The sequence below is a fragment of the Calonectris borealis genome, unplaced genomic scaffold (genome assembly GCF_964195595.1).
Source record: "Calonectris borealis unplaced genomic scaffold, bCalBor7.hap1.2 HAP1_SCAFFOLD_317, whole genome shotgun sequence".
NCBI classification, from domain to species: Eukaryota; Metazoa; Chordata; class Aves; order Procellariiformes; family Procellariidae; genus Calonectris; species Calonectris borealis.
Window position 1 is genome coordinate 1 of NW_027441700.1, and position 25243 is coordinate 25243.

Here is a 25243-nt window from a genome sequence, read left to right on the forward strand (position 1 = left end):
GGGTCCGCCGGGACCCCGGGGGTGCTGGGTGGGGGGGCACGGCCGGGGACCCCCCGGGGGGTGCTGGGTGGGGGGGCATGGCCAGGGACCCCCGAGGGGTGCTGGGTGGGGGGGGCATGGCCGGGGACCCCCTGAGGGGTGCTGGGGGCGGGGGGGCATGGCCGGGGACCCCCTGAGGGGTGCTGGGGGGGGGGGGGGGGCATGGCCAGGGACCCCCCGAGGGGTGCTGGGGTGGGGGGGGCACGGCCAGGGACCCCCGAGGGGTGCTGGGTGGGGGGGCATGGCCAGGGACCCCCGGGGGGTGCTGGGTGGGGGGGGCATGGCCAGGGACCCCCGAGGGGTGCTGGGTGGGGGGGGGCATGGCCAGGGACCCCCCGGGGGGTGCTGGGGTGGGGGGGGCACGGCCAGGGACCCCCCGAGGGGTGCTGGGGTGGGGGGGGCATGGCCGGGGACCCCCGAGGGGTGCTGGGGTGGGGGGGGCATGGCCAGGTGCTGGGGACCCCCGAGGGGTGCTGGGGTGGGGTGGGGGCACAGCTGGGCACCAGGGACCCCCGAGGGGTGCCGGGCTGGGGGGGGGGGGCACAGCCGGGCACCTGGGTCCCCTAACGGGAGTTCTGGGTCCCTAAGGGCACGTCTGGGTACCGCAATCCGCATTGGGAGGGCGCCAAGGGAGATGGGGGCAGCTGGGTGCTCCAGGGTGGGGGTGTGAGGGGCCGCGGGGACACTGGGGACACTGGTGACGCCCCGCCCCGCGTGGGTGTCCCCCCAGAAAGCCACGGCGCTGCCCGCCAAGAGGGCCGAGTACTTCGACTCCTCGGAGCCCGTCCAGAACCGCCTCTACAAGTCCCTCAAGGTCTGGTCCATGCTGGCGGACCTGGAGGAGAGCCTGGGCACCTTCCAGGTGGGTGACACCCCCCCCCCAGCACCCCGCGGGGTCCCCAAACCCGCTGCGGGGTCCCTCCCTGCACCCCCCTAATTCTGGATGCCCCCCCTTTGCACCCCAACGTCCTCAGTCATCTTCTGTGGGTGCCCCCTTGGCCTCCCCACCCCGCCCGTCACCGCTGGGTGCCCCCCACCCCATCTGCTATGGGTGCCCCCGGGAGCCACAGCGATCCCTTGGCACCCACCTGACCCCCCCCGGGTGCCCCCCATCTCCACTGGGTGCCCCCATGCGCCCCATATCCTCCTGGGGTGCCCCCCTGTCCCCTGTGGGTGCCCCACACCTTCTTGGGCTCCTTTGGCACCCCCATGTCCCCTCTGGGTGCCCCCATGCCCCCCTGGCACTCCAGCACTCCTCATCATCTCTGGGTGCTCCCCAAACCTTCCGGGTACCCCTATGCTCCCCTGATACCCCAATATTCTCTCTGGGTGCCCCCATGGCCCCCTTGGCACCTCTGTGTCTTTTCTGGGGGCACCCATTGTCTTTGGGTGCCCCCTTAGCACCCTCATGTCTCTTCTGGGTGCCCCCGTGTCCCCTCTAGGTGCCCCCATCACCTTTGGGTGCCCCCTTGGCACCCCCCTGTCTGCTCTGGGCACCCCCTGTGCCCTGGGGCTGCCCCCAGCCCCTCCCCGTGCCCCCAGCCCCTTCCCCCCATCCCTTCGCACCCCTGTGTCCCCTCTGGGTGCCCCCTTCACACCCCCCTCTCCCTCTTGGCACCCCCATATCCCCTCTGGGTGCTTTTCTGTCTCCTCTGGGTGCCTCCGTCCCCTTTGGGTGCCCCCTTAGCACCCCCATGTCCTTTCTGGATGCACACATGTCCCCCTTGGCACCCCATGTCCCCTCTGGGTGCCCCCATGTCCCCTGGGGGTGCCCCCATCCCCTCTTGGTAGCCTCTGGGTGTCTCCTCTGGGTGCCCCCATGTCCCTTCTGGGTGCCCCCATGTCCCCTGGGGTGCCCCTATCCCCTCTGGATGCCACCTTGGCACCCCCATGTCCCCTCTGGGTGCCACCATCCCTTCTAAGTCCCCTCTGGGTGCCCCCATGTCCCCTCTGGGTGCCCCCATGTCCCCTGCGGGTGCCCCCATCCACTCTGGGTCCCCTCTGGGTGCCCCCTTGGCACCCCCATGTCCCCGCTGGGTGCCCCCATGTCCCCTGCGGGTGCCCCCATCCCCTCTGGGTGTCCCCCCTGGGTGCCCCCATGTCCCCTCTGGTTGCCCCCGTCCCCTCTGGATGCCCCTTTGGCACCCCCATGTCCCCTCTGGGTGCCCCCATCCCCTCTGGGTCCCCTCTGGGGCCCCTCTGGGTGCCCCCATGTCCCCTCTGGGTGCCACCATCCCCTCTGGGTACCCTCTGGGTGCCCCCATGTCCCCTCTGGGTGCCCCATCCCCTCTGAGTGCCCCCATCCCTTCTGGATGCCCCCTTGGCACCCCCATGTCCCCTCTGGGTGCCCCTTTGGCACCCCCATGTCCCCTCTGGGTGCCCCCATCCCCTCTGGGGCCCCTCTGGGGCCCCTCTGGGTGCCCCCATGTCCCCTCTGGGTGCCACCATGTCCCCTCTGGGTGCCACCATCCCCTCTGGGTCCCCTCTGGGTGCCCCCTTGGCACCCCCATGTCCCCTCTGGGTGCCTCCATCCCCTCTGAGTCCCCTCTGGGTGCCCCCTTGGCACCCCCATGTCCCCTCTGGGTGCCTCCATCCCCTCTGAGTCCCCTCTGGGTGCCCCCTTGGCACCCCCATGTCCCCTCCGGTTGCCCCATCCCCTCTGAGTGCCCACTTGGCACCCCCATGTCCCCTCTGGGTGCCCCCATCCCCTCTGGGTCCCCTCTGGATGCCCCCTTTGGCACCCCCATGTCCCCTCTGGACGCCCCCACCCCCTTCCCCCCCACCTTGGCACCCCGCTGCCCCCCCGGGGGTGCCGGGTGGCGGGTGCTGACCCCCCGGTGCCCGCAGTCCACCAAGGCGGTGTACGACCGCATCCTGGACCTGCGCATCGCCACCCCCCAGATCGTCATCAACTACGGCCTCTTCCTGGAGGAGCACGGCTACTTCGAGGAGAGCTTCAAGGTGGGCGCCCCGCCGCGCCCCGCGGCCGGGAGGGTGCTGGGGACCCCCGGGGGCACCCCGCGGCGGGGAGGGTGCTGGGGAGACCCCGGGGGCACCCCGCGGCGGGGAGGGTGCTGGGGAGACCCCACAGCGGGGAGGGTGCTGGGGACCCCCCGGGGGCACCCCGCGGCGGGGAGGGTGCTGGGGAGCCCCCGGGGGCACCCCGCGGCGGGGAGGGTGCTGGGGAGACCCCGGGGACACCCCGCAGCGGGGAGAGTGCTGGGGAGCCCCCGGGGGCACCCCACGGCGGGGAGGGTGCTGGGGAGACCCCGGGGACACGACACGGCGGGGAGGGTGCTGGGGAGCCCCCGGGGGCACCCCGCGGCCGGGAGGGTGCTGGGGGCACCCTGGGGACACGACACGGCGGGGAGGGTGTTGGGGACCCCCGGGGGCACCCCGCGGCGGGGAGGGTGCTGGGGATCCCCCGGGGACACCCCGTGACTGATGAGGGTGCTGGGGACTCCCCGGGGACACCCCACAGTGGGGAGGGTGCTGGGGACCCCCGGCGACACCCCACAGCGGGGAGGGTGCTGGGGGCACCCCACAGTGGGGAGGGTGCTGGGGACCCCCCGGGGGCACCCCACGGCGGGGAGGGTGCTGGGGGCACCCCACAGTGGGGAGGGTGCTGGGGACCCCCCCGGGGACACCCCGCGACTGATAAGGGTGCTGGGGACCCCCCGGGGGCACCCCACAGCGGGGAGGGTGCTGGGGGCACCCTGGGGACACAACACGGCGGGGAGGGTGCTGGGGACCCCCGGGGACACCCCACGGCGGGGAGGGTGCTGGGGACACCCTGGGGACACAACACGGCGGGGAGGGTGCTGGGGACCCCCGGGGACACCCCACGGCGGGGAGGGTGCTGGGGACACCCCAGGGATGTGGGGGGGACACTGTGGGGACCCTGTGGCCAGGGGGGCTGTCAGGGACACCCCAGAGACACCCTGCAGCCAGGGAGAGTGTTGGGGACACCCTGAGGAGGGTTTGGGGACCCTGTGGGGACCCTGTGGCAGGGAGGGTGTTGGGGACACCCCGGGGACACTCCAGGGACACCCTGTGGCAGGGAGGGTGTTGGGGACACCCCAGGGACACCCTGTGGCAGGGAGGGGTTGGGGACACCCCAGGGACACCCTGTGGCAGGGAGGGTGTTGGGGACACCAGGGGCACCACATCCCGGGACGGCCCTGGGGCTCCTGGTGGCAGAGCAGGGGTGGTGGCAGCAGTGACAGCGGTGGTGACAGCGATGCAGGGTGGTAGCAGGGGTGGGGACAGGGATGGCAGGGATGGTGGCAGTGGCAGGGGTGGCGGCAGTGGCAGGGTGGCAGGAGTGGTGACAGGGTGGTGGCAGCGGTGACAGCAGCGGTGGCAGCAGTGGCAGGGGTGGTGACAGGGGTGGTGACAGTCATGGCAGGGTGGTGGCAGCAGTGGCAGGGTGGTGGCAGGGTGGTGGCAGGGGTGACAGCAGTGGCAGGGGTGGTGGCAGGGGTGGTGACAGTCATGGCAGGGTGGTGGCAGCAGTGGCAGGGTGGTGGCAGGGTGGTGGCAGGGGTGACAGCAGTGGCAGGGTGGCGGCAGAAGTGGCAGGGGTAGTGACAGTGGTGGCAGGGGTGGTGGTAGAGGTGACAGTTGTGGCAGGATTGGTGGCAGGGTGGTGGCGGGGGTGTCAGGGTGGTGGCAGGGTGGTGACAGCGGTGGCAGGGGTGGTGGCAGGGTGGTGACAGCGGTGGCAGGGTGGTGGCGGCGGTGTCAGTGGTGGCAGGGGTGGTGATAGGGGTGACAGTAGTGGCAGGGGTGGGTGGCAGGGTGGTGACAGCGGTGGCAGGGCTGGTGGCAGGGTGGTGACAGCGGTGGCAGGGTGGTGGCAGGGTGGTGACAGCGGTGGCAGGGTGGTGGCGGGGGTGTCAGTGGTGGCAGGGGTGGTGGTAGGGGTGACAGTAGTGGCAGGGGTGGGTGGCAGGGTGGTGACAGCGGTGGCAGGGGTGGTGGCAGGGTGGTGACAGCGGTGGCAGGGTGGTGGCGGGGGTGTCAGTGGTGGCAGGGTGGTGTCAGTGGTGGCAGGGTGGTGGCAGGGGTGTCAGTGGTGGCAGGGTGGTGGCAGCGGTGGCAGGGTGGTGGCAGGGTGGTGGCAGGGGTGTCACGGGTGGCAGGGTGGTGGCAGCGGTGGCAGGGTGGTGGCAGGGTGGTGGCAGCAGTGGCAGGGGTGGTGTCAGTGGTGGCAGGGTGGTGGCAGGGGTGTCACGGGTGGCAGGGTGGTGGCAGCGGTGGCAGGGTGGTGGCAGGGTGGTGGCAGGGGTGTCACGGGTGGCAGGGTGGTGGCAGCAGTGGCAGGGGTGGTGTCAGTGGTGGCAGGGTGGTGGCAGGGGTGTCACGGGTGGCAGGGTGGTGGCAGCAGTGGCAGGGGTGGTGTCGGTGGCAGGGTGGTGGTAGGGGTGGCAGGGTGGTGACAGCGGTGGCAGGGTGGTGACAGCAGTGTCCCCGCGGGTGCCCGCAGGCCTACGAGCGGGGCATCGCGCTCTTCCGCTGGCCCAACGTGGCGGACGTCTGGCACACCTACCTCAGCAAGTTCGTCACCCGCTACGGCGGGCGCAAGCTGGAGCGGGCGCGGGACCTCTTCGAGCAGGCGCTGGACGGGTGCCCCCCCAAATACGCCAAGAGTACGGGGGGGGTTGGGTGGGGCAGGGGGGAGGGTGGGCGTGGGGGGGGCAGGGGCGTGGGGTGGGCATGGGGGTGGCAGGGGTGAGGGTGGGTGGCAGGGTGGGGGTGGCAGGGGCGTGGGGTGGGCATGGGGGTGGCAGGGGTGAGGGTGGGTGGCAGGGTGGGGGTGGCAGGGGTGAGGGTGGGTGGCACAGGTGTGGGGTGGGTGGCAGGGTGGGCATGGGGGTGGCAGGGGTGAGGGTGGGTGGCACAGGTGTGGGGTGGGTGGCAGGGTGGGCATGGGGGTGGCAGGGGTGAGGGTGGGTGTCACAGGCGTGGGGTGGGTGGCAGGGTGGGCATGGGGGTGGCAGGGGTGAGGGTGGGTGGCAGGGTGGGGATGGCAGGGGTGTGGGGTGGGCGTGGGGCTGGGGGTGAGGGGGTTTTGGGGGGTGTGCCAGGCTGGGTGCCCAGGGGGGCGAGGATGGGTGCCTGCAGGTGAGCACCCAACAGCCCACCACACCCTGGGTGCCCCCCAGGCACGTGTTGGGTCCCCCAGCACCCCTGGGTGTGTATTGGGGTGCCCAGCACCCCTGGGTGCCCCCGGGTGTGTGTTGGGTCCCCCAGCACCCCTGGGTGTGTACTGAGGTGCCCAGCACCCCTGGGTGCCCCCGGGTGCGTGTTGGGTCCCCCAGCACCCCTGGGTGTGTACTGGGGTGCCCAGCACCCCTGGGTGCCCCCGGGTGCGTGTTGGGGTGCCCGGCACCCCTGGGTGTGTATTGGGGTGCCCAGCACCCCTGGGTGCCCCCGGGTGCGTGTTGGGTCCCCCAGCACCCCTGGGTGTGTACTGAGGTGCCCAGCACCCCTGGGTACCCCCGGGTGCGTGTTGGGTCCCCCGGCACCTCTGGGTGTGTATTGAGGTGCCCAGCACCCCTGGGTACCCCCGGGTGCGTGTTGGGGTGCCCGGCACCCCTGGGTGTGTATTGAGGTGTCCAGCACCCCTGGGTACCCCCGGGTGCGTGTTGGGGTGCCCGGCACCCCTGGGTGTGTATTGAGGTGTCCAGCACCCCTGGGTACCCCCGGGTGCGTGTTGGGTCCCCCAGCACCCCTGGGTGTGTATTGAGGTGCCCAGCACCCCTGGGTGCCCCCGGGTGCGTGTTGGGGTGCCCGGCACCCCTGGGTGTGTATTGAGGTGCCCAGCACCCCTGGGTACCCCCGGGTGCGTGTTGGGGTGCCCGGCACCCCTGGGTGTGTATTGAGGTGTCCAGCACCCCTGGGTACCCCCGGGTGCATGTTGGGTCCCCCAGCACCCCTGGGTGTGTACTGGGGTGCCCAGCACCCCTGGGTGCCCCCCGGGTGCGTGTTGGGTCCCCCAGCACCCCTGGGTGTGTATTGGGGTGCCCAGCACCCCTGGGTGCATGTTGGGTCCCCCAGCACCCCTGGATGTGTATTGGGGTGCCAGACACCCTTGGGCACCCCCCTGGGCATCCATCAGGGCCCCCAGCACCCCTGGGCACCCCCCTGGGCCTATGTTGGGGCCCCCAACACCCTTGGGCACACCCTTGGCTGCCCCCAGCACCCCTGGGCACCCCCCTGGGCATCCATCGGGACCCTCGGGCACGCATCCGGGCCCCCAGCCCTCCTGGGGCACCCCTCAGCCCCCTCCCCCGGCCTCGGGGCAGCCCCCCGCGGTGGGTGCGGGCGCTGACGGTGCCGCCGGGTGCCCGCAGCCATCTACCTGCTGTACGCCAAGCTGGAGGAGGAGTTCGGGCTGGCGCGGCACGCCATGGGGGTGTACGAGCGCGCCACCCGCGCCGTCCTGCCCGCCCAGCAGCACGAGATGTTCAACATCTACATCAAGCGGGCGGCCGAGCTCTACGGCGTCACCCACACCCGCCCCATCTACCAGAAGGCCATCGAGGTGGGTGCTGGGGAGGGGGGGGGCACGGGGAGCTGGGGGCACCTGGGGGGGCACGGGGACCTGGGGATAGCTGGGGGGCACGGGGACCTGGGGGCACCTGAGGGGCACGGGGACCTGGGGGCACAGGGGGGATGTGGGGACCCAGGGACAACCGGGCACCCAGGGGGGCATGGGGACCTGGGGGCACCCAAGGGGCATGGGGACCTGGGGGCACAGGGGGGACGTGGGGACCCAGGGACACCACGCAGGCATGGGGACAGGAGGGCGCCAGGGGGGCACGGGGACCTGGGGGCACCCAAGGGGCATGGGGACTTGGGGGCACAGGGGGGTCGTGGGGACCCAGGGACACCGCGCAGGCGTGGGGACAGGAGGGCACCCAGGGGGCACAGGGACGTGGGGATACCTGGGGGCCACAGGGACCTGGGGGCACTGAGTGGGCATGGGGGCACAGGGAGACATGGGGACCCAGGGACAGCCGGGCACCCAGGAGGGACGTGGGGACCTGAGGGCACCCGAGGGGCACGGGGACCTGGGGATAGCTGGGGGGCACGGGGACCTGGGGGCACGGGGGGGACATGGGAACAGGAGGGCGCGGGGGGACACGGGGACCTGGGGGCATAGGGGGGATGTGGGGACACCGCACAGGCGTGGGGACAGCTGGGCACCCAGGGGGGCACAGGGACCTGGGGGCACAGGGGGGTCGTGGGGACCCAGGGACACTGCGCAGGCGTGGGACAGGAGGGCGCTGGGGGGCACGGGGACCTGGGGGCACAGGGGGGACGTGGGGACCCAGAGACACTGCGCAGGCGTGGGGACAGCTGGGCACCCAGGGGGGCACGGGGACCTGGGGGCACGCGGGGGCATGGGGACCCAGGGACACTGCGCAGGCGTGGGGACAGGAGGGCGCTGGGGGGCACGGGGACCTGGGAGCACGGGGGGGCATGGGGACTTGGGGGCACAGGGGGGACGTGGGGACCCAGGGACACCGCGCAGGCGTGGGGACAGCTGGGCACCCAGGGGGGCACAGGGACCTGGGGGCACAGGGGGGTCGTGGGGACCCAGGGACACTGCGCAGGCATGGGACAGGAGGGCGCTGGGGGGCATGGGGACCTGGGGGCACGGGGGGGCATGGGGACCCAGGGACACTGCGCAGGCGTGGGGACAGCCGGGCACCCAGGGGGGCACGGGGACCCAGGGCACTGAGTGGGCAGGGGGACCTGGGGGCATGGGGGGGACATGGGGATCCAGGGACAGCTGGGCACCCGGGGGGGCACGGGGACCTGGGGGCACTGAGTGGGCAGGGGGACCTGGGGGCACCCAGGGGGCATGGGGACCTGGGGGCATAGGGGGGATGTGGGGACCCAGGGACACCATGCAGGTGTGGGGACAGGAGGGCACCGGGGGGCAGGGGGACCTGGGGGTACCTGGGGGGCACGGGGGGGATGTGGGGACCTGGGGGCACATGGGGGACGTGGGGATCCAGGGTCACTGCGCAGGCGTGGGGACAGGAGGGCACCGGGGGGCACGGGGACCTGGGGGCACGGGGGGGATGTGGGGACCTGGGGGCACCCGGGGGGCACGGGGACCTGGGGGCACGGGGGGGACGTGGGGATCCAGGGACAGCCGGGCACCCAGGGGGGATGTGGGGACCTGGGGCATCCGAGGGGCACGGGGACCTGGGGGCACTGAGTGGGCACGGGGACCTGGGGGGCACAGGGGGGACGTGGGGACTCAGGGACAGCCGGGCACCCAGGGGGGCACGGGGACCTGGGGGCATCCAAGGGGCACGGGGACCTGGGGTCACGGGGGGGACGTGGGGATCCAGGGACACTGCGCAGGCGTGGGGACAGGAGGGCACCCAGGGGGGCATGGGGACCTGGGGGTACCTGGGGGGCACAGGGACCCCGGGGCACTGAGTGGGCATGGGGACCTGCGGGCACGGGGGGAACATGGGGACCCAGGGACAGCCGGGCACCCAGGGGGGATGTGGGGACCTGAGGGCACCGGAGGGGCACGGGGACCTGGGGATACCCGGGGGACACGGGGACCTGGGGGCACTGAGTGGGCAGGGGGACCTGGGGGCACAGGGGGGACGTGGGGATCCAGGGACAGCTGGGCACCCAGGGGGGGACCTGGGGGCACCCAGGGGCATGGGGACCTGGGGGCACAGGGGGGACGTGGGGACCTGGGGTCACGGGGGGGACGTGGGGATCCAGGGACAGCTGGGCACCCAGGGGGGGACCTGGGGGCACCCGGGGGCATGGGGACCTGGAGGCACAGGGGGGATGTGGGGACCTGGGGTCACGGGGGGGACGTGGGGATCCAGGGTCACCGCACAGGCGTGGGGACAGGAGGGCACCGGGGGGACACCAAGGGGGCACAGGGACCTGGGGGCAATGTGGGGGCATGGGGACACAGGGCACAGCGTGGGCATGGGGACACGGGGACACGGAGTGGGCAGGGGACCCGGCACAGGCAGAGGGGTGGGGGGGCACCGCGTGGGCACAGGGACGAGGGGCACAGCGGGGGGGGGACGTGGTGTGGGCGTGGGGACCCGGGGACATCGCGTGGGTGTGGGGACCTGGGGACACCGCGTGGGCATGGGGATGGGGACACCGCGTGGGCGTGGGGACCTGGGGACATCGCGTGGGTGTGGGGACCTGGGGACACCGCGTGGGCGTGGGGACGGGGACATCGCGTGGGTGTGGGGATGGGGACATCGCGTGGGTGTGGGGACGGGGGGACATCGTGTGGGCGTGGGGACGGGGACACCGCATGAGGACGGGGGGACACCGCGCGGGCGTGGGGACGGTGGGCGCTGTGTGGGTGCAGGGAGGTGCTGACTTGGCATCTGTTGGGCGGTGTCACCCGTGGGTGCTGACGTCCCCCCGTGGGTGCTGACGTCCCCCCGTGGGTGCTGATGTCCCCCGGGGTTGTTGACGGCCCCCGTGGGTGCTGACGTCCCCCCGTGGGTGCTGATGTCCCCCGGGGTTGTTGATGGCCCCTGTGGGTGCTGACGTCCCCCCGTGGGTGCTGATGTCCCCCGGGGTTGTTGACGGCCCCCGTGGGTGCTGACATCCCCCCGTGGGTGCTGATGTCCCCCCGTGGGTGCTGACGTCCCCCCGTGGGTGCTGATGTCCCCCGGGGTTGTTGACGGCCCCCGTGGGTGCTGACATCCCCCCGTGGGTGCTGACGTCCCCCCGTGGGTGCTGATGTCCCCCGGGGTTGTTGACGGCCCCTGTGGGTGCTGACGTCCCCCCCTGGGTGCCGACGTCCCCCGTGGGTGCTGACGTCCCCTGGGGTTGTTGATGGCCCCCGTGGGTGCTGACGTTCCCCCGCGGGTGCTGACGGCCCCCCCTGGGTGCCGACGGCCCCCCGGGTGCTGACGCGGGGGCGCGGGGCAGGTGCTGGGTGACGACGCGGCGCGGGAGCTCTGCCTGCGCTTCGCCGACATGGAGTGCAAGCTGGGGGAGGTGGATCGGGCCCGCGCCATCTACACCTACTGCTCCCAGATCTGCGACCCCCGCGTGAGCCCCGGCACCCGCTGGGGGGGCGCCCAGGGGCGGGGGGCACCCGGGGGGGGGGGGGGGCACTGAGGGGTGGGGGGCGCCCAGTGGGGAGGGGGCAGCCAGTGGGGAGGGGGGCACCCAGTGTGTGGGGGGGTTGTCCCCAGTGCCCCATGGGTGCTCCAGTATCAGGGATGTCCCCAGAGCCAGGGATGTCCCCAGTGCCCCATGGGTGCTCCAGTATCAGGGATGTCCCCAGAGCCAGGGATGTCCCTAGGGCCATATGGGTGGCCTGTGCCAGGGGTGTTCCCAGGGCCAGGGATGTCCCCAGTGTCCCATAGGTGCTTTAGTGCCAGGGATGTCCCCAGGGCCAGGGAAGTCCCCAGGCCCACATGGGTGCCCTGTGCCAGGGATGTCCCCAGGGCCACATGGGTGCCCCAATGCCAGGGATGTTCCCAGGGCCAGGGATGTCCCCAGGGCCACATGGGTGCCAGGTGCCAGGGATGTCCCCAGGGCCAGGGATGTCCCCAAGGCCACATGGGTACCTGGTACCAGGGGTGTTCCCAGGGCCAGGGATGTCCCCAGTGTCCCATAGGTGCTTTAGTGCCAGGGATGTCCCCAGGGCCAGGGAAGTCCCCAGGCCCACATGGGTGCCCTGTGCCAGGGATGTCCCCAGGGCCACATGGGTACCTGGTACCAGGGATGTTCCCAGGGCCAGGGATGTCCCCAGTGTCCCATAGGTGCTTTAGTGCCAGGGATGTCCCCAGGGCCAGGGAAGTCCCCAGGCCCACATGGGTGCCCTGTGCCAGGGATGTCCCCAGGGCCACATGGGTGCCCCAATGCCAGGGATGTCCCCAGGGCCAGGGATGTCCCCAGGGCCACATGGGTGCCAGGTGCCAGGGATGTCCCCAGGGCCAGGGATGTCCCCAAGGCCACATGGGTACCTGGTACCAGGGGTGTTCCCAGGGCCAGGGATGTCCCCAGTGTCCCATAGGTGCTTTAGTGCCAGGGATGTCCCCAGGGCCAGGGAAGTCCCCAGGCCCACATGGGTGCCCTGTGCCAGGGATGTCCCCAGGGCCACATGGGTACCTGGTACCAGGGATGTTCCCAGTGCCAGGGATGTCCCCAGTGCCACATGGGTGCCAGGTGCCAGGGATGTCCCCAGGGCCAGGGATGTCCCCAAGGCCACATGGGTACCTGGTACCAGGGATGTCCCCAGGACCAGGGATGTCCCCAGTGTCCCATAGGTGCTTTAGTGCCAGGGATGTCCCCAGGGCCAGGGAAGTCCCCAGGCCCACATGGGTGCCCTGTGCCAGGAATGTCCCTAGGGCCATATGGGTGCCCCAATGCCAGGGATGTTCCCAGGGCCAGGGATGTCCCCAGGGCCACATGGGTGCCAGGTGCCAGGGATGTCCCCAGGGCCAGGGATGTCCCCAAGGCCACATGGGTACCTGGTACCAGGGATGTCCCCAGGACCAGGGATGTCCCCAGTGTCCCATAGGTGCTTTAGTGCCAGGGATGTCCCCAGGGCCAGGGAAGTCCCCAGGCCCACATGGGTGCCCTGTGCCAGGAATGTCCCTAGGGCCATATGGGTGCCCCAATGCCAGGGATGTTCCCAGGGCCAGGGATGTCCCCAGGGCCACATGGGTGCCAGGTGCCAGGGATGTCCCCAACAGCAGGGATGTCCCCAGTGCCACATGGGTACCTGGTACCAGGGATGTCCCCAGGACCAGGGATGTCCCCAGTGCCACATGGGTACCTGGTACCAGGGATGTCCCCAGGACCAGGGATGTCCCCAGTGTCCCATAGGTGCTTTAGTGCCAGGGATGTCCCCAGGGCCAGGGATGTCCCCAGTGCCACATGGGTGCCTGGTGCCAGGGATGTCCCCAACACCAGGGATGTCCCCAGGGCCACATGGGTGCCCTGTGCCAGGAATGTCCCTAGGGCCATATGGGTGCCCTGTGCCAGGGGTGTCCCCAGGGCCAGGGATGTCCCCAGGGCCACGTGGGTGCCCTGTGCCAGGGATGTCCCTAGGGCCATATGGGTGCCCCAATGCCAGGGATGTTCCCAGTGCCAGGGATGTCCCCAGGCCCACATGGGTACCTGGTACCAGGGATGTCCCCAGGACCAGGGATGTCCCCAGTGTCCCATAGGTGCTTTAGTGCCAGGGATGTCCCCAACACCAGGGAAGTCCCCAGGCCCACATGGGTGCCATGTGCCAGGGATGTCCCCAGGGCCAGGGAAGTCCCCAGGGCCACATGGGTGCCCTGTGCCAGGGATGTCCCTAGGGCCATATGGGTGCCCCAATGCCAGGGATGTTCCCAGTGCCAGGGATGTCCCCAGGCCCACATGGGTACCTGGTACCAGGGATGTCCCCAGGGCCAGGGAAGTCCCCAGGCCCACGTGGGTGCCCTGTGCCAGGAGTGATGTCCCCCCTCACCGTGCCCCCCCCGTGTCCCCCCAGATCACGGGCACCTTCTGGCAGACCTGGAAGGACTTTGAGATCCGCCACGGCAACGAGGACACGATCCGGGAGATGCTGCGCATCAAGCGCAGCGTCCAGGCCACCTACAACACCCAGGTCAACTTCATGGCCTCCCAGATGCTCAAGGTCTACAGCAACGCCACCGGCACGGGTGAGCGGGGGTACCCGTGGGTGCTGGGGGGCATCCGCGGCTACGGGGAGCACCTACGGGTGCTGGGGAGCGAGTGTGGGGTGGTCACGGGCGTGGGGAGCACACGTGGGTGCGGGGAGCACCGACAGGGATGGGGAGCACCCGTGGGCAGCGGGGGGTGGGCATGGGGCTGTCACGGGTGTGGGGAGCACCCATGGGTGTGGGGAGCACCCATGGGCAGCGGGGGGTGGGCATGGGGCTGTCACGGGTGTGGGGAGCACCCATGGGTGTGGGGAGCACCCATGGGCAGCGGGGGGTGGGCATGGGGCTGTCATGGGTGTGGGGAGCACCCATGGGTGTGGGGAGCACCCACAGGGATGGGGAGCACCCGTGGGCAGCGAGGGGTGGGCATGGGGCTGTCACGGGTGTGGGGAGCACCCATGGGTGTGGGGAGCACCCACAGGGATGGGGAGCACCCGTGGGCAGCAGGGGGTGGGCATGGGGCTGTTACGGGTGTGGGGAGCACCCATGGGTGCTGGGGGGCATCCGTGGGCACCCAGTACAGGCAGGGGCATGGAGGGATCCTTGTGGGTACCCAACATGGGCAGGGGGACACGGGGAGCACCCATGGGCACCCAGCGCGGGCAGGGGGACATGGGGAGCACCCAATGTGGGCAGGGGGACCTGGGGCCCCCTCGTGGGCACCCAGCGCGGGCAGGGAACATGGGGGGCACCCAGCCCAGCGTGGGCAGGGGGCAACGGGGATCCTTGTGGGCACCCAGCGCAGGCAGGGGGACCTGGGGACCCCTCACAGGTACCCAGCGAGGGCAGGGGACCGTGGGGGCACCCAGCGCGGACAGGGGCACCTGGGGAGCACCCAATGTGGGCAGGGGGACCTGGGGACCCCTCATGGGCACCCAGCGCGGGCAGGAGGACATGGGGAGCACCCGATCTGGGCAGGGGGACCTGGGGACCCCTCATGGGCACCCAGCGCGGGCAGGAGGACATGGGGAGCACCCGATCTGGGCAGGGGGACCTGGGGACTGCTCGTGGGCACCCAGCATGGGCAGGGGGACCTGGGGACCCCTCATGGGCACCCAGCGCGGGCAGGGGCACCTGGGGAGCACCCAATGTGGGCAGGGGGACCTGGGGACCCCTCGTGGGCACCCAACACAGGCAGGGGGACCTGGGGACCCCTCACAGGTACCCAGCGCGGGCAGGAGGACATGGGGAGCACCCGATCTGGGCAGGGGGACCTGGGGACCCCTCGTGGGCACCCAGCATGGGCAGGGGGACCTGGGGACCCCTCGTGGGCACCCAACACAGGCAGGGGGACCTGGGGACCCCTCATGGGCACCCAGCGCGGGCAGGAGGACATGGGGAGCACCCAATCTGGGCAGGGGGACCTGGGGACCCCTCGTGGGCACCCAGCATGGGCAGGGGGACCTGGGGACCCCTCATGGGCACCCAGCGCGGGCAGGGGGACCTGGGGACCCCTCATGGGCACCCAACACAGGCAGGGGGACCTGGGGACCCCTCACAGGTACCCAGCGCGGGCAGGGGACACGGGGGGCACCCAGCGCGGGCAGGGGGACCTGGGGACCCCTCACAGGTACCCAGCGCGGGCAGGGGACACGGGGGGCACCCAGCGCGGGCAGGGGGACCTGGGCCCCCGCGGGCACCCGAGGCGGGCAGGCCCCCGGTGACGTCCCCGGTGACGTCCCCGCCGTCCCCCGCCCCAGTCTCGGACCTGGCGCCGGGGCAGAGCGGCCTGGACGACATGAAGCTGCTGGAGCAGCGGGCGGAGCAGCTGGCGGCCGAGGCCCAGCGCGACGCGCCCCGCCCCAAGGAGAAGGTCCTCTTCGTCAGGTGGGTGCTGCCACCCCCGAGCCACCCCGCCCCGGGCGTGCTTCGGGGCTGTCACCTCCCTGGGGCCACCCCTGTCCCATCCCGTGGCGAGGAGAAGGTCCTTGTGGTGGGATGGGTGGTGTCACCTCTGTGGGGCCACCCCTGTCCCCACCCATGGCGAGGAGAAGGTCCTTGTGGTGGGATGGGTGGTGTCACCTCCCTGGGGCCACCCCTGTCCCATCCCGTGGCGAGGAGAAGGTCCTTGTGGTCATGTGGGTGGTGTCACCTCCGTGGGGCCACCCCTGTCCCCACCCATGGCGAGGAGAAGGTCCTTGTGGTGGGATGGGTGGTGTCACCTCTGTGGGGCCACCCCTGTCCCCACCCATGGCGAGGAGAAGGTCCTTGTGGTGGGATGGGTGGTGTCACCTCCCTGGGGCCACCCCTGTCCCATCCCGTGGCGAGGAGAAGGTCCTTGTGGTCGGGTGGGTGGTGTCACCTCTGTGGGGCCACCCCTGTCCCCACCCATGGCGAGGAGAAGGTCCTTGTGTTTGGGTGGGTGGTGTCACCTCCCTGGGGCCACCATGACCCCTGGACATGGTCCTTGTGGCCAGATGGGGACTGGCACCTCCCTGGGGCCACCCCTGTCCCCACCCATGTTGAGGACAAGGTCCCCTTGGTCCTGCGGGTGCTGTCCCCGTGTCACCTCTCACCTTCCTGAGCCCCTGCGCCGGGCCCATGGCTCTCCCCCTCCCCTCGTGCCCCCCGTGGGTGCCCCCCCGTGGGTGCCCCCCGTGGGTGCCCCCGGCGCGGTGCTGACGGGCGCAGGGCCGAGGGCCCGCGGGAGGCTCTGGCCGCTCTGTCCCAGCAGGGGAACCCCGAGGAGATCGACCTGGGGGACGAGGACGAGCCCGAGCCCGACGGTGCGGGGGGACACGGGGGGGACATGGGGGGGACACGGGGACACGGGGGGGACATGGGGGGGACACGGGGTCATGGGGGGGACATGGGGTCATGGGGGGGACACGGGGACATGGGGGGGACACGGGGACATGGGGACACGGGGACACGGGGGGGACACGGGGTCATGGGGGGGACACGGGGACATGGGGGGGACACGGGGACACGGGGGGGACACGGGGTCATGGGGGGGACACGGGGACATGGGGGGGACACGGGGACACGGGGGGGACACGGGGTCATGGGGGGGACACGGGGACATGGGGGGGACACGGGGACACGGGGGGGACACAGGGACATGGAGACACGGGGGGGACATGGGGTCATGGGGGGGACACGGGGACATGGGGGGGACACAGGGACATGGGGACACAGGGGGGACACAGGGGGGACACGGGGACATGGGGGGGACACGGGGGGACATGGGGGGGACATGGGGACACGGGGGGACATGGGGACAAGGAGGGGGATATGAGGACGGAGGGACATGGGGGGGACATGGGGGGACATGGGGACACGGGGGGGACACGGGGTCATGGGGGGGACATGGGGACACTGGGGATGGAGGGACATGGGGACATGGGGGGGACGTGGGGACCTGGGGGGGACATGGGGACACAGGGACATGGGGGGGATATGGGGACACGGGGGGGACATGGCGGGGACACGGGGACATGGGGGGGACATGGGGGGACACCGGGGGGACATGGGGGGGACATGGGGACACCGGGGGGACATGGGGACACGGGGGGACACGGGGTCATGGGGGGGGACATGGGGACATGGGGACATGGGGGGGACACGGGGAGGACACAGGGGGGACATGGGGACACGGGGGGAACCTGGGGGGGACATGGAGACGAGGGGGATATGGGGATGGAGGGACATGGGGGGGACATGGGGACATGGAGGGGACTTGGGGGGGACACTGGGACACTGAGGATGGAGGGACATGGGGACATTGGGGGGACATGGGGACATTGGGGGGACATGGGGATGGGGGGGACGTGGGGACATGGGGACGGGGGGGACATGGGGACACAGCATGGGGCGGGGCATGGGAATATGGGGGGGGACGTGGCATGGGGGGGACACAGCTGGGAGGGATTTGGGGACATGGGGGGACATGGGGACACGGGGGGTGGCACGTTGGTCCCCAGGGTACGGGGGGGGGGACAAGGGCGCCATGGGGGGGCAAGGGGGGGGGGAGACACGGGGGGGTCCCTATGGCTGGGGGGGGGGCATGTGGGTCGCGGTGGCATTGGGGGGTTCGTGGGGGGCCCCCCCCAGATTTGGGGGGCCCTGACCCCCCCTTCCCCCCCAGAGGTGCAGCTGGAGCAGAAGCGGGTGCCCGCCTCCGTCTTCGGGGGCCTCAAGGACGACTGAACCCCCGCGACCCCCCCGGGCCCCCCCGGGCACGGACCCCCCCATCCCCCCCGGGCCATCCCCTGCCCCTCCCCCCCTTAATAAACCCCCTTTTTACGATGCACTTGGGTGGCCCCGTTGGTGCTGGGGGGACCCAGCGTGTCGTGCCCCCCCCCCCCCCCCCGCAGGGTGCACCCATGGGTGCCCCCCCAAGGAACACAGGCCTCCGGGCCCCACGGCCACCTTTAAATTACTTTATTAAGTGACAATGACACGGCGGGGGGGGACACGACCCCCCCCCCCCCCAAACACCCACCAGCCGTGTGACCCCCCCCCCCAATAGCCCCCCCCTCCCCCATATGCAGGGGGGGCACGAGCCCCCCCCCCCCAGTCCCCGAGGGGGTGGGGACATTGGCAGGGTGGCAGAGGCAGCAGCACCACGGGGACATTGGGGACGGGGGGGGGTGACAGGGACACCCCCCCCCCCCCCAAACAGCCCCCCCGGGGGGCACAGGGGACCCCATGGGGTGGGGGACAGGCGCTGGTGACTCGCGTGTCACCCTGTCCCCAAGCCCTGGGGGTGGCACCAGGGTGGGCTCCGCCCAGGCACGGTTTTTTGGGGGGGGGTGGGGGGGTGACAAAAGGCTCGGTGTCCCCTCTGTCCCCCTCCCCCCCCCAGCTGTGTCACCCTGTCCCCAAACCTTGGGGGGGGGGCACAGCCCAGGCACGAAGTGGGGGGCTCCCCCCCCCATTAGCTCCATGTCCCCTTGCTGTCCCCAAACCCTGGAGGGGGGGACACAGAGGTGGCACCAGGGTGGGGGACACCCCCATTAGCTCCCTGCCCCCCCCATGTCACCCTGTCCCCAACCCCCCTTACATGGCTTTGGGGGGGGGTGGTGACACCGGGGGGGGGACACCCAATAGCTGTGCCCCCGCCCCAGCCCCATGTCCCCTCCAGCTGCGTCACCCTGTCCCCAAACCCCGAATGTGGCACTAAAGGGGGGGGGGGGACATTTCATTAACCTCCGTGTCCCCTTGGTCCGTGTCCCCTCCAGCTGGGTCACCCTGTCCCCAACCCTGCGGGGGGGGGGGGGGGCAGCACTGTCCGTGTCACCTTGTCCCCAACCTTATGGGGGGCACAGAGGTGGCACTGGGGTGGGGGACAATTCCCCCCCCCTTAGCTCTGTGTCCCCTTGTCCCCAAATCTCACAGGGGTGGCACCAGGGTGGGGTGGGTGGGACCTCATTGAGCTCCGTGTCTCCCTCCTGCTGTGTCACCGTGTCCCCAAACCTTACGCGGGTGGCACCACCTTGGGGACACCCCCCCTTAGCTCCATGCCCCCCCAGCTGCCACCTTGTCCCCAAACTTACGGGGCGGGGGGGGGGGGCACAGAGGTGGCACTGGGGTCGGGGCCAATCCCCCCCTTACCTCTGTGCCCCCCCAGCTGCCACCTTGTCCCCAAACCTTACGTAGGTGGCACCAGACTGGGGACACCACCCCCTTAGCTTTGTGCCCCCCAGCTGTGTCACCTTGTCCCCAAACTTACGGGGGGGGGCACAGAGGTGGCACTGGGGTCGGGGCCAATCCCCCCCTTACCTCCGTGCCCCCCCCCAGCTGCCACCTTGTCCCCAAACTTACGGGGGGGGGGGCACAGAGGTGGCACAGGGGTCGGGGTAAATCCCCCACCTTATCTCTGTGCCCCCCCCAGCTGCCACCTTGTCCCCAAACCTTACGTAGGTGGCACCAGACTGGGGACACCCCCCCTTAGCTTTGTGCCCCCCAGCTGTGTCACCTTGTCCCCAAACTTACAGGGGGGGCGGGCACAGAGGTGGCACTGGGGTCGGGGTAAATCCCCCCCCTTATCTCCGTGCCCCCCCCAGCTGCCACCTTCTCCCCAAAACTTATCCGGGTGGCACCACCTTGGGGACCCCCCCAACTTCGCTCGTCCCCCCCAAGCTGTGTCACCCTCTCCCCAACCCCTCCGCCGGGCTGACCCTGCACAGGCACATTTTGGGGGGGGGGGAGGGAGGGGACACCCCCCTCCCCATCCCCCCCACTCCCCCCGCAGGCTGGTGCCCCCCCTCACCCCCCCACCACATTATTTGGGGGTGCCGGGTTTTTTGGGGGTGCCGGGCTTGCGGGGTTGCCAGAGGTGGCCGGGGATGGTGAAGGCGTCGACGCTCATGGACATGGTCTTGGCCGGGATCTGGGTGAAGCGCTTGCGGTCCGAGTTGTACTTGTAGAGCCCCTCCACCATGGGCAGGGCCACGGTGCGCGGCCCCACCCCCGCCAGGCGGCTCAGCTCGGGGGGGTCCCCCCCCAGCGCGTAGAGAGCCCGGAACTGGCAGCTGCCGTCGCGGAAGAGGATGAGGAAATGGTTGGCCTTGCTCTTCTCCACCTCCTGGGGGGGGACGGGGGTTAAATGGGTGGGGGCACCCATGGGTGCTGGGGGGCAGCCCAGGGCCTTGCTCTTCTCCACCTCCTGGGGGGGGACGGGGGTTAAATGGGTGGGGGCACCCATGGGTGCTGGGGGGCAGCCCAGGGCCTTGCTCTTCTCCACCTCCTGGGGGGGGACGGGGGTTAAATGGGTGGGGGCACCCATGGGTGCTGGGGGGCAGCCCAGGGCCTTGCTCTTCTCCACCTCCTGGGGGGGGGACGGGGGTTAAATGGGTGGGGGCACCCATGGGTGCTGGGGGGCAGCCCAGGGCCTTGCTCTTCTCCACCTCCTGGGGGGACAGGGGTTAAATGGGTGGGGGCACCCATGGGTGCTGGGGGGCAGCCCAGGGCCTTGCTCTTCTCCACCTCCTGGGGGGACAGGGGTTAATGGGTGGGGGCACCCATGGGTGCTGGGGGCAGCCCAGGGCCTTGCTCTTCTCCACCTCCTGGGGGGGACGGGGGTTAAATGGGTGGGGGCACCCATGGGTGCTGGGGGCAGCCCAGGGCCTTGCTCTTCTCCACCTCCTGGGGGGGGGACGGGGGTTAAATGGGTGGGGGCACCCATGGGTGCTGGGGGCAGCCCAGGGCCTTGCTCTTCTCCACCTCCTGGGGGGACAGGGGTTAAATGGGTGGGGGCACCCATGGGTGCTGGGGGGCAGCCCAGGGCCTTGCTCTTCTCCACCTCCTGGGGGACAGGGGTTAAATGGGTGGGGGCACCCATGGGTGCTGGGGACAGCCCAGGGCCTTGCTCTTCTCCACCTCCTGGGGGGAAGGGGTTAAATGGGTGGGGGCACCCATGGGTGCTGGGGGCAGCCCAGGGCCTTGCTCTTCTCCACCTCCTGGGGGGGACAGGGGTTAAATGGGTGGGGGCACCCATGGGTGCTGAGGGGCAGCCCAGGGCCTGCTCTTCTCCACCTCCTGGGGGACAGGGGTTAAATGGGTGGGGGCACCCATGGGTGCTGGGGGGCAGCCCAGGGCCTTGCTCTTCTCCACCTCCTGGGGGGACAGGGGTTAAATGGGTGGGGGGCACCCATGGGTGCTGGGGGGTGCTGGGGGGCAGCCCAGGGCCTTGCTCTTCTCCACCTCCTGGGGGGACAGGGGTTAAATGGGTGGGGGCACCCATGGGTGCTGGGGGGCAGCCCAGGGCCTTGCTCTTCTCCACCTCCTGGGGGGACAGGGGTTAAATGGGTGGGGGCACCCATGGGTGCTGGGGGGCAGCCCAGGGCCTTGCTCTTCTCCACCTCCTGGGGGGACAGGGGTTAAATGGGTGGGGGGCACCCATGGGTGCTGGGGGGCAGCCCAGGGCCTTGCTCTTCTCCACCTCCTGGGGGGACAGGGGTTAAATGGGTGGGGGCACCCATGGGTGCTGGGGGGCAGCCCAGGGCCTTGCTCTTCTCCACCTCCTGGGGGGGGCACAGGGGTTAAATGGGTGGGGGGCACCCATGGGTGCTGGGGGGCAGCCCAGGGCCTTGCTCTTCTCCACCTCCTGGGGGGACAGGGGTTAAATGGGTGGGGGGCACCCATGGGTGCTGGGGGGCAGCCCAGGGCCTTGCTCTTCTCCACCTCCTGGGGGGACAGGGGTTAAATGGGTGGGGGGCACCCATGGGTGCTGGGGGGCAGCCCAGGGCCTTGCTCTTCTCCACCTCCTGGGGGGACAGGGGTTAAATGGGTGCGGGCACCCATGGGTGCTGGGGGGCAGCCCAGGGCCTTGCTCTTCTCCACCTCCTGGGGGGACAGGGGTTAAATGGGCGGGGGGCACCCATGGGTGCTGGGGGGCAGCCCAGGGCCTTGCTCTTCTCCACCTCCTGGGGGGACAGGGGTTAAATGGGTGGGGGCACCCATGGGTGCTGGGGGGCAGCCCAGGGCCTTGCTCTTCTCCACCTCCTGGGGGGACAGGGGTTAAATGGGCGGGGGTACCCATGGGTGCTGGGGGGCAGCCCAGGGCCTTGCTCTTCTCCACCTCCTGGGGGGACAGGGGTTAAATGGGTGGGGGTACCCATGGGTGCTGGGGGCAGCCCAGGGCCTTGCTCTTCTCCACCTCCTGGGGGGAGAGGGGTTAAATGGGTGGGGGCACCCATGGGTGCTGGGGGGGCAGCCAAGGGCCTTGCTCTTCTCCACCTCCTGGGGGGACAGGGGTTAAATGGGTGGGGGCACCCATGGGTGCTGGGGGGGCAGCCTAGGGCCTTGCTCTTCTCCACCTCCTGGGGGGACAGGGGTTAAATGGGCGGGGGGCACCCATGGGTGCTGGGGGGCAGCCCAGGGCCTTGCTCTTCTCCACCTCCTGGGGGGACAGGGGTTAAATGGGTGGGGGGCACCCATGGGTGCTGGGGGGCAGCCCAGGGCCTTGCTCTTCTCCACCTCCTGGGGGGACAGGGGTTAAATGGGTGGGGGGCACCCATGGGTGCTGGGGGGCAGCCCAGGGCCTTGCTCTTCTCCACCTCCTGGGGGGACAGGGGTTAAATGGGTGGGGGGCACCCATGGGTGCTGGGGGGCAGCCCAGGGCCTTGCTCTTCTCCACCTCCTGGGGGGACAGGGGTTAAATGGGTGGGGGCACCCATGGGTGCTGGGGGGCAGCCCAGGGCCTTGCTCTTCTCCACCTCCTGGGGGGACAGGGGTTAAATGGGTGGGGGGCACCCATGGGTGCTGGGGGGCAGCCCAGGGCCTTGCTCTTCTCCACCTCCTGGGGGGACAGGGGTTAAATGGGTGGGGGGCACCCATGGGTGCTGGGGGGCAGCCCAGGGCCTTGCTCTTCTCCACCTCCTGGGGGGGGGACGGGGGTTAAATGGGTGGGGGGCACCCATGGGTGCTGGGGGGCAGCCCAGGGCCTTGCTCTTCTCCACCTCCTGGGGGGGGGACAGGGGTTAAATGGGTGGGGGGCACCCATGGGTGCTGGGGGGCAGCCCAGGGCCTTGCTCTTCTCCACCTCCTGGGGGGACAGGGGTTAAATGGGTGGGGGCACCCATGGGTGCTGGGGGCAGCCCAGGGCCTTGCTCTTCTCCACCTCCTGGGGGGGAACGGGGGTTAAATGGGTGGGGGCACCCATGGGTGCTGGGGGGCAGCCCAGGGCCTTGCTCTTCTCCACCTCCTGGGGGGGGGACGGGGGTTAAATGGGTGGGGGCACCCATGGGTGCTGGGGGGCAGCCCAGGGCCTTGCTCTTCTCCACCTCCTGGGGGGGGACGGGGGTTAAATGGGTGGGGGGCACCCATGGGTGCTGGGGGGCAGCCCAGGGCCTTGCTCTTCTCCACCTCCTGGGGGGACAGGGGTTAAATGGGTGGGGGCACCCATGGGTGCTGGGGGGGCAGCCCAGGGCCTTGCTCTTCTCCACCTCCTGGGGGGACAGGGGTTAAATGGGTGGGGGCACCCATGGGTGCTGGGGGGCAGCCCAGGGCCTTGCTCTTCTCCACCTCCTGGGGGGACAGGGGTTAAATGGGTGGGGGCACCCATGGGTGCTGGGGGGCAGCCCAGGGCCTTGCTCTTCTCCACCTCCTGGGGGGACAGGGGTTAAATGGGTGGGGGCACCCATGGGTGCTGGGGGGCAGCCCAGGGCCTTGCTCTTCTCCACCTCCTGGGGGGACAGGGGTTAAATGAGTGGGGGGCACCCATGGGTGCTGGGGGGCAGCCCAGGGCCTTGCTCTTCTCCACCTCCTGGGGGGGGACAGGGGTTAAATGGGTGGGGGGCACCCATGGGTGCTGGGGGGCAGCCCAGGGCCTTGCTCTTCTCCACCTCCTGGGGGGGGGGACAGGGGTTAAATGGGTGTGGGCACCCATGGGTGCCCAGGCGGTTGGCAGCCCCCCTCCCCTATGTTGATGTCCCCAAGGCGTCCCCTGGCTGCCCCCAGCACCGGTGTCACCCAACTCACCTCAAGGACGTCACCGACGTCCCAAGGGGTGTCCCCCCCCCTCCCGTGTCCCCCCCCAGGACGCGTCCCTGCCGGGTGCCCGCGGTGGCTTCACCTCGGGGACGCCACTCGCCTGGGGCTCCTTGACGGGACCCGCCCTCCCCGGGGTGTCCCAGGGGTGTCCCAGGAGTGTCCCCGGGGTGTCCCCAGGGTGTCCCCTGAGACTGTGTCCCCCAGGGTGTCCCCAGGGTGTCCCCTGACACCGTGTCCCCCCAGGGGTGTCCCCAGGGTGTCCCCAGGGTGTCCCCAGGGTGGCTCACCTCGAGGACGCGGTTCTTCAGGGCCTCGTTGACGCACCCAACTGTGCCCAGGGGCATCCCCAGGGTGTCCCCAGGGTGTCCCCAGGATGTCCCCAGGGTGTCCCCTGAGACCGTGTCCCCCCAGGGTGTCCCCAGGGTGTCCCCTGAGACTGTGTCCCCCCAGGGTGTCCCCAGGGTGTCCCCAGGGTGTCCCCTGAGACCGTGTCCCCCCAGGGTGTCCCCAGGGTGTCCCCATGTCCCCAGGGTGGCTCACCTCGAGGACGCGGTTCTTCAGGGGCTCGTTCACGCACCCAACTGTGCCCGGGGGTGTCCCCAGGGTGTCCCCTGAGACCGTGTCCCCTCAGGGTGTCCCCAGGATGTCCCCAGGGTGTCCCCAGGGTGTCCCCTGAGACCATATCCCCCCGGGGTGTCCCCGGGGCGTCCCCATGTCCCCAGGGTGGCTCACCTCGAGGACGCGGTTCTTCTGGGGCTCGTTGACGCACCCAACTGTGCCCAGGGGTGTCCCCAGGGTGTCCCCAGGGTGTCCCTATGGTGGCTCACCTCGAGGACGCGGTTCTTCAGGGCCTCGTTGACGCACCCAACTGTGCCCAGGGGTGTCCCCAGGGTGTCCCCAGGGTGTCCCCAGGGTGTCCCCTGACACCGTGTCCTCCCAGGGTGTCCCCAGGATGTCCCCAGGGTGTCCCCAGGGTGTCCCCAGGGTGTCCCCTGACACCGTGTCCCCCAGGGTGTCCCCAGGGTGTCCCCAGGGTGTCCCCTGACACCGTGTCC

At 71.1% G+C, this 25243-nt stretch overlaps 1 protein-coding gene across 1 annotated transcript; it reads left to right on the forward strand.

The window, feature by feature from the left end:
- The first annotated feature begins 613 nt into the window (after positions 1-613).
- Positions 614-18003, forward strand: LOC142077595 (pre-mRNA-splicing factor SYF1-like). Its single transcript, XM_075139528.1, has 9 exons — positions 614-901; positions 2887-3000; positions 5528-5690; positions 7398-7588; positions 10993-11115; positions 13559-13730; positions 15452-15578; positions 16383-16477; positions 17839-18003. The coding sequence occupies exons 1-9, from the start codon at positions 863-865 to the stop codon at positions 17898-17900; spliced, it is 1086 nt and encodes a 361-aa protein (XP_074995629.1). The 5' UTR covers positions 614-862; the 3' UTR covers positions 17901-18003.
- Positions 18004-25243: the final 7240 nt, after the last annotated feature.

Excerpts from the sequence above, each read along its gene's own strand:
- LOC142077595 (XM_075139528.1), top strand. The coding sequence starts at position 863 with ATGCTGGCGGACCTGGAGGAGAGCCTGGGCACCTTCCAG. Across the intron at positions 13,731-15,451 it reads CAGCAACGCCACCGGCACGG|TCTCGGACCTGGCGCCGGGG; the intron begins GTGAGCGGGGGT and ends CCCCCGCCCCAG. Across the intron at positions 15,579-16,382 it reads GAGAAGGTCCTCTTCGTCAG|GGCCGAGGGCCCGCGGGAGG; the intron begins GTGGGTGCTGCC and ends TGACGGGCGCAG.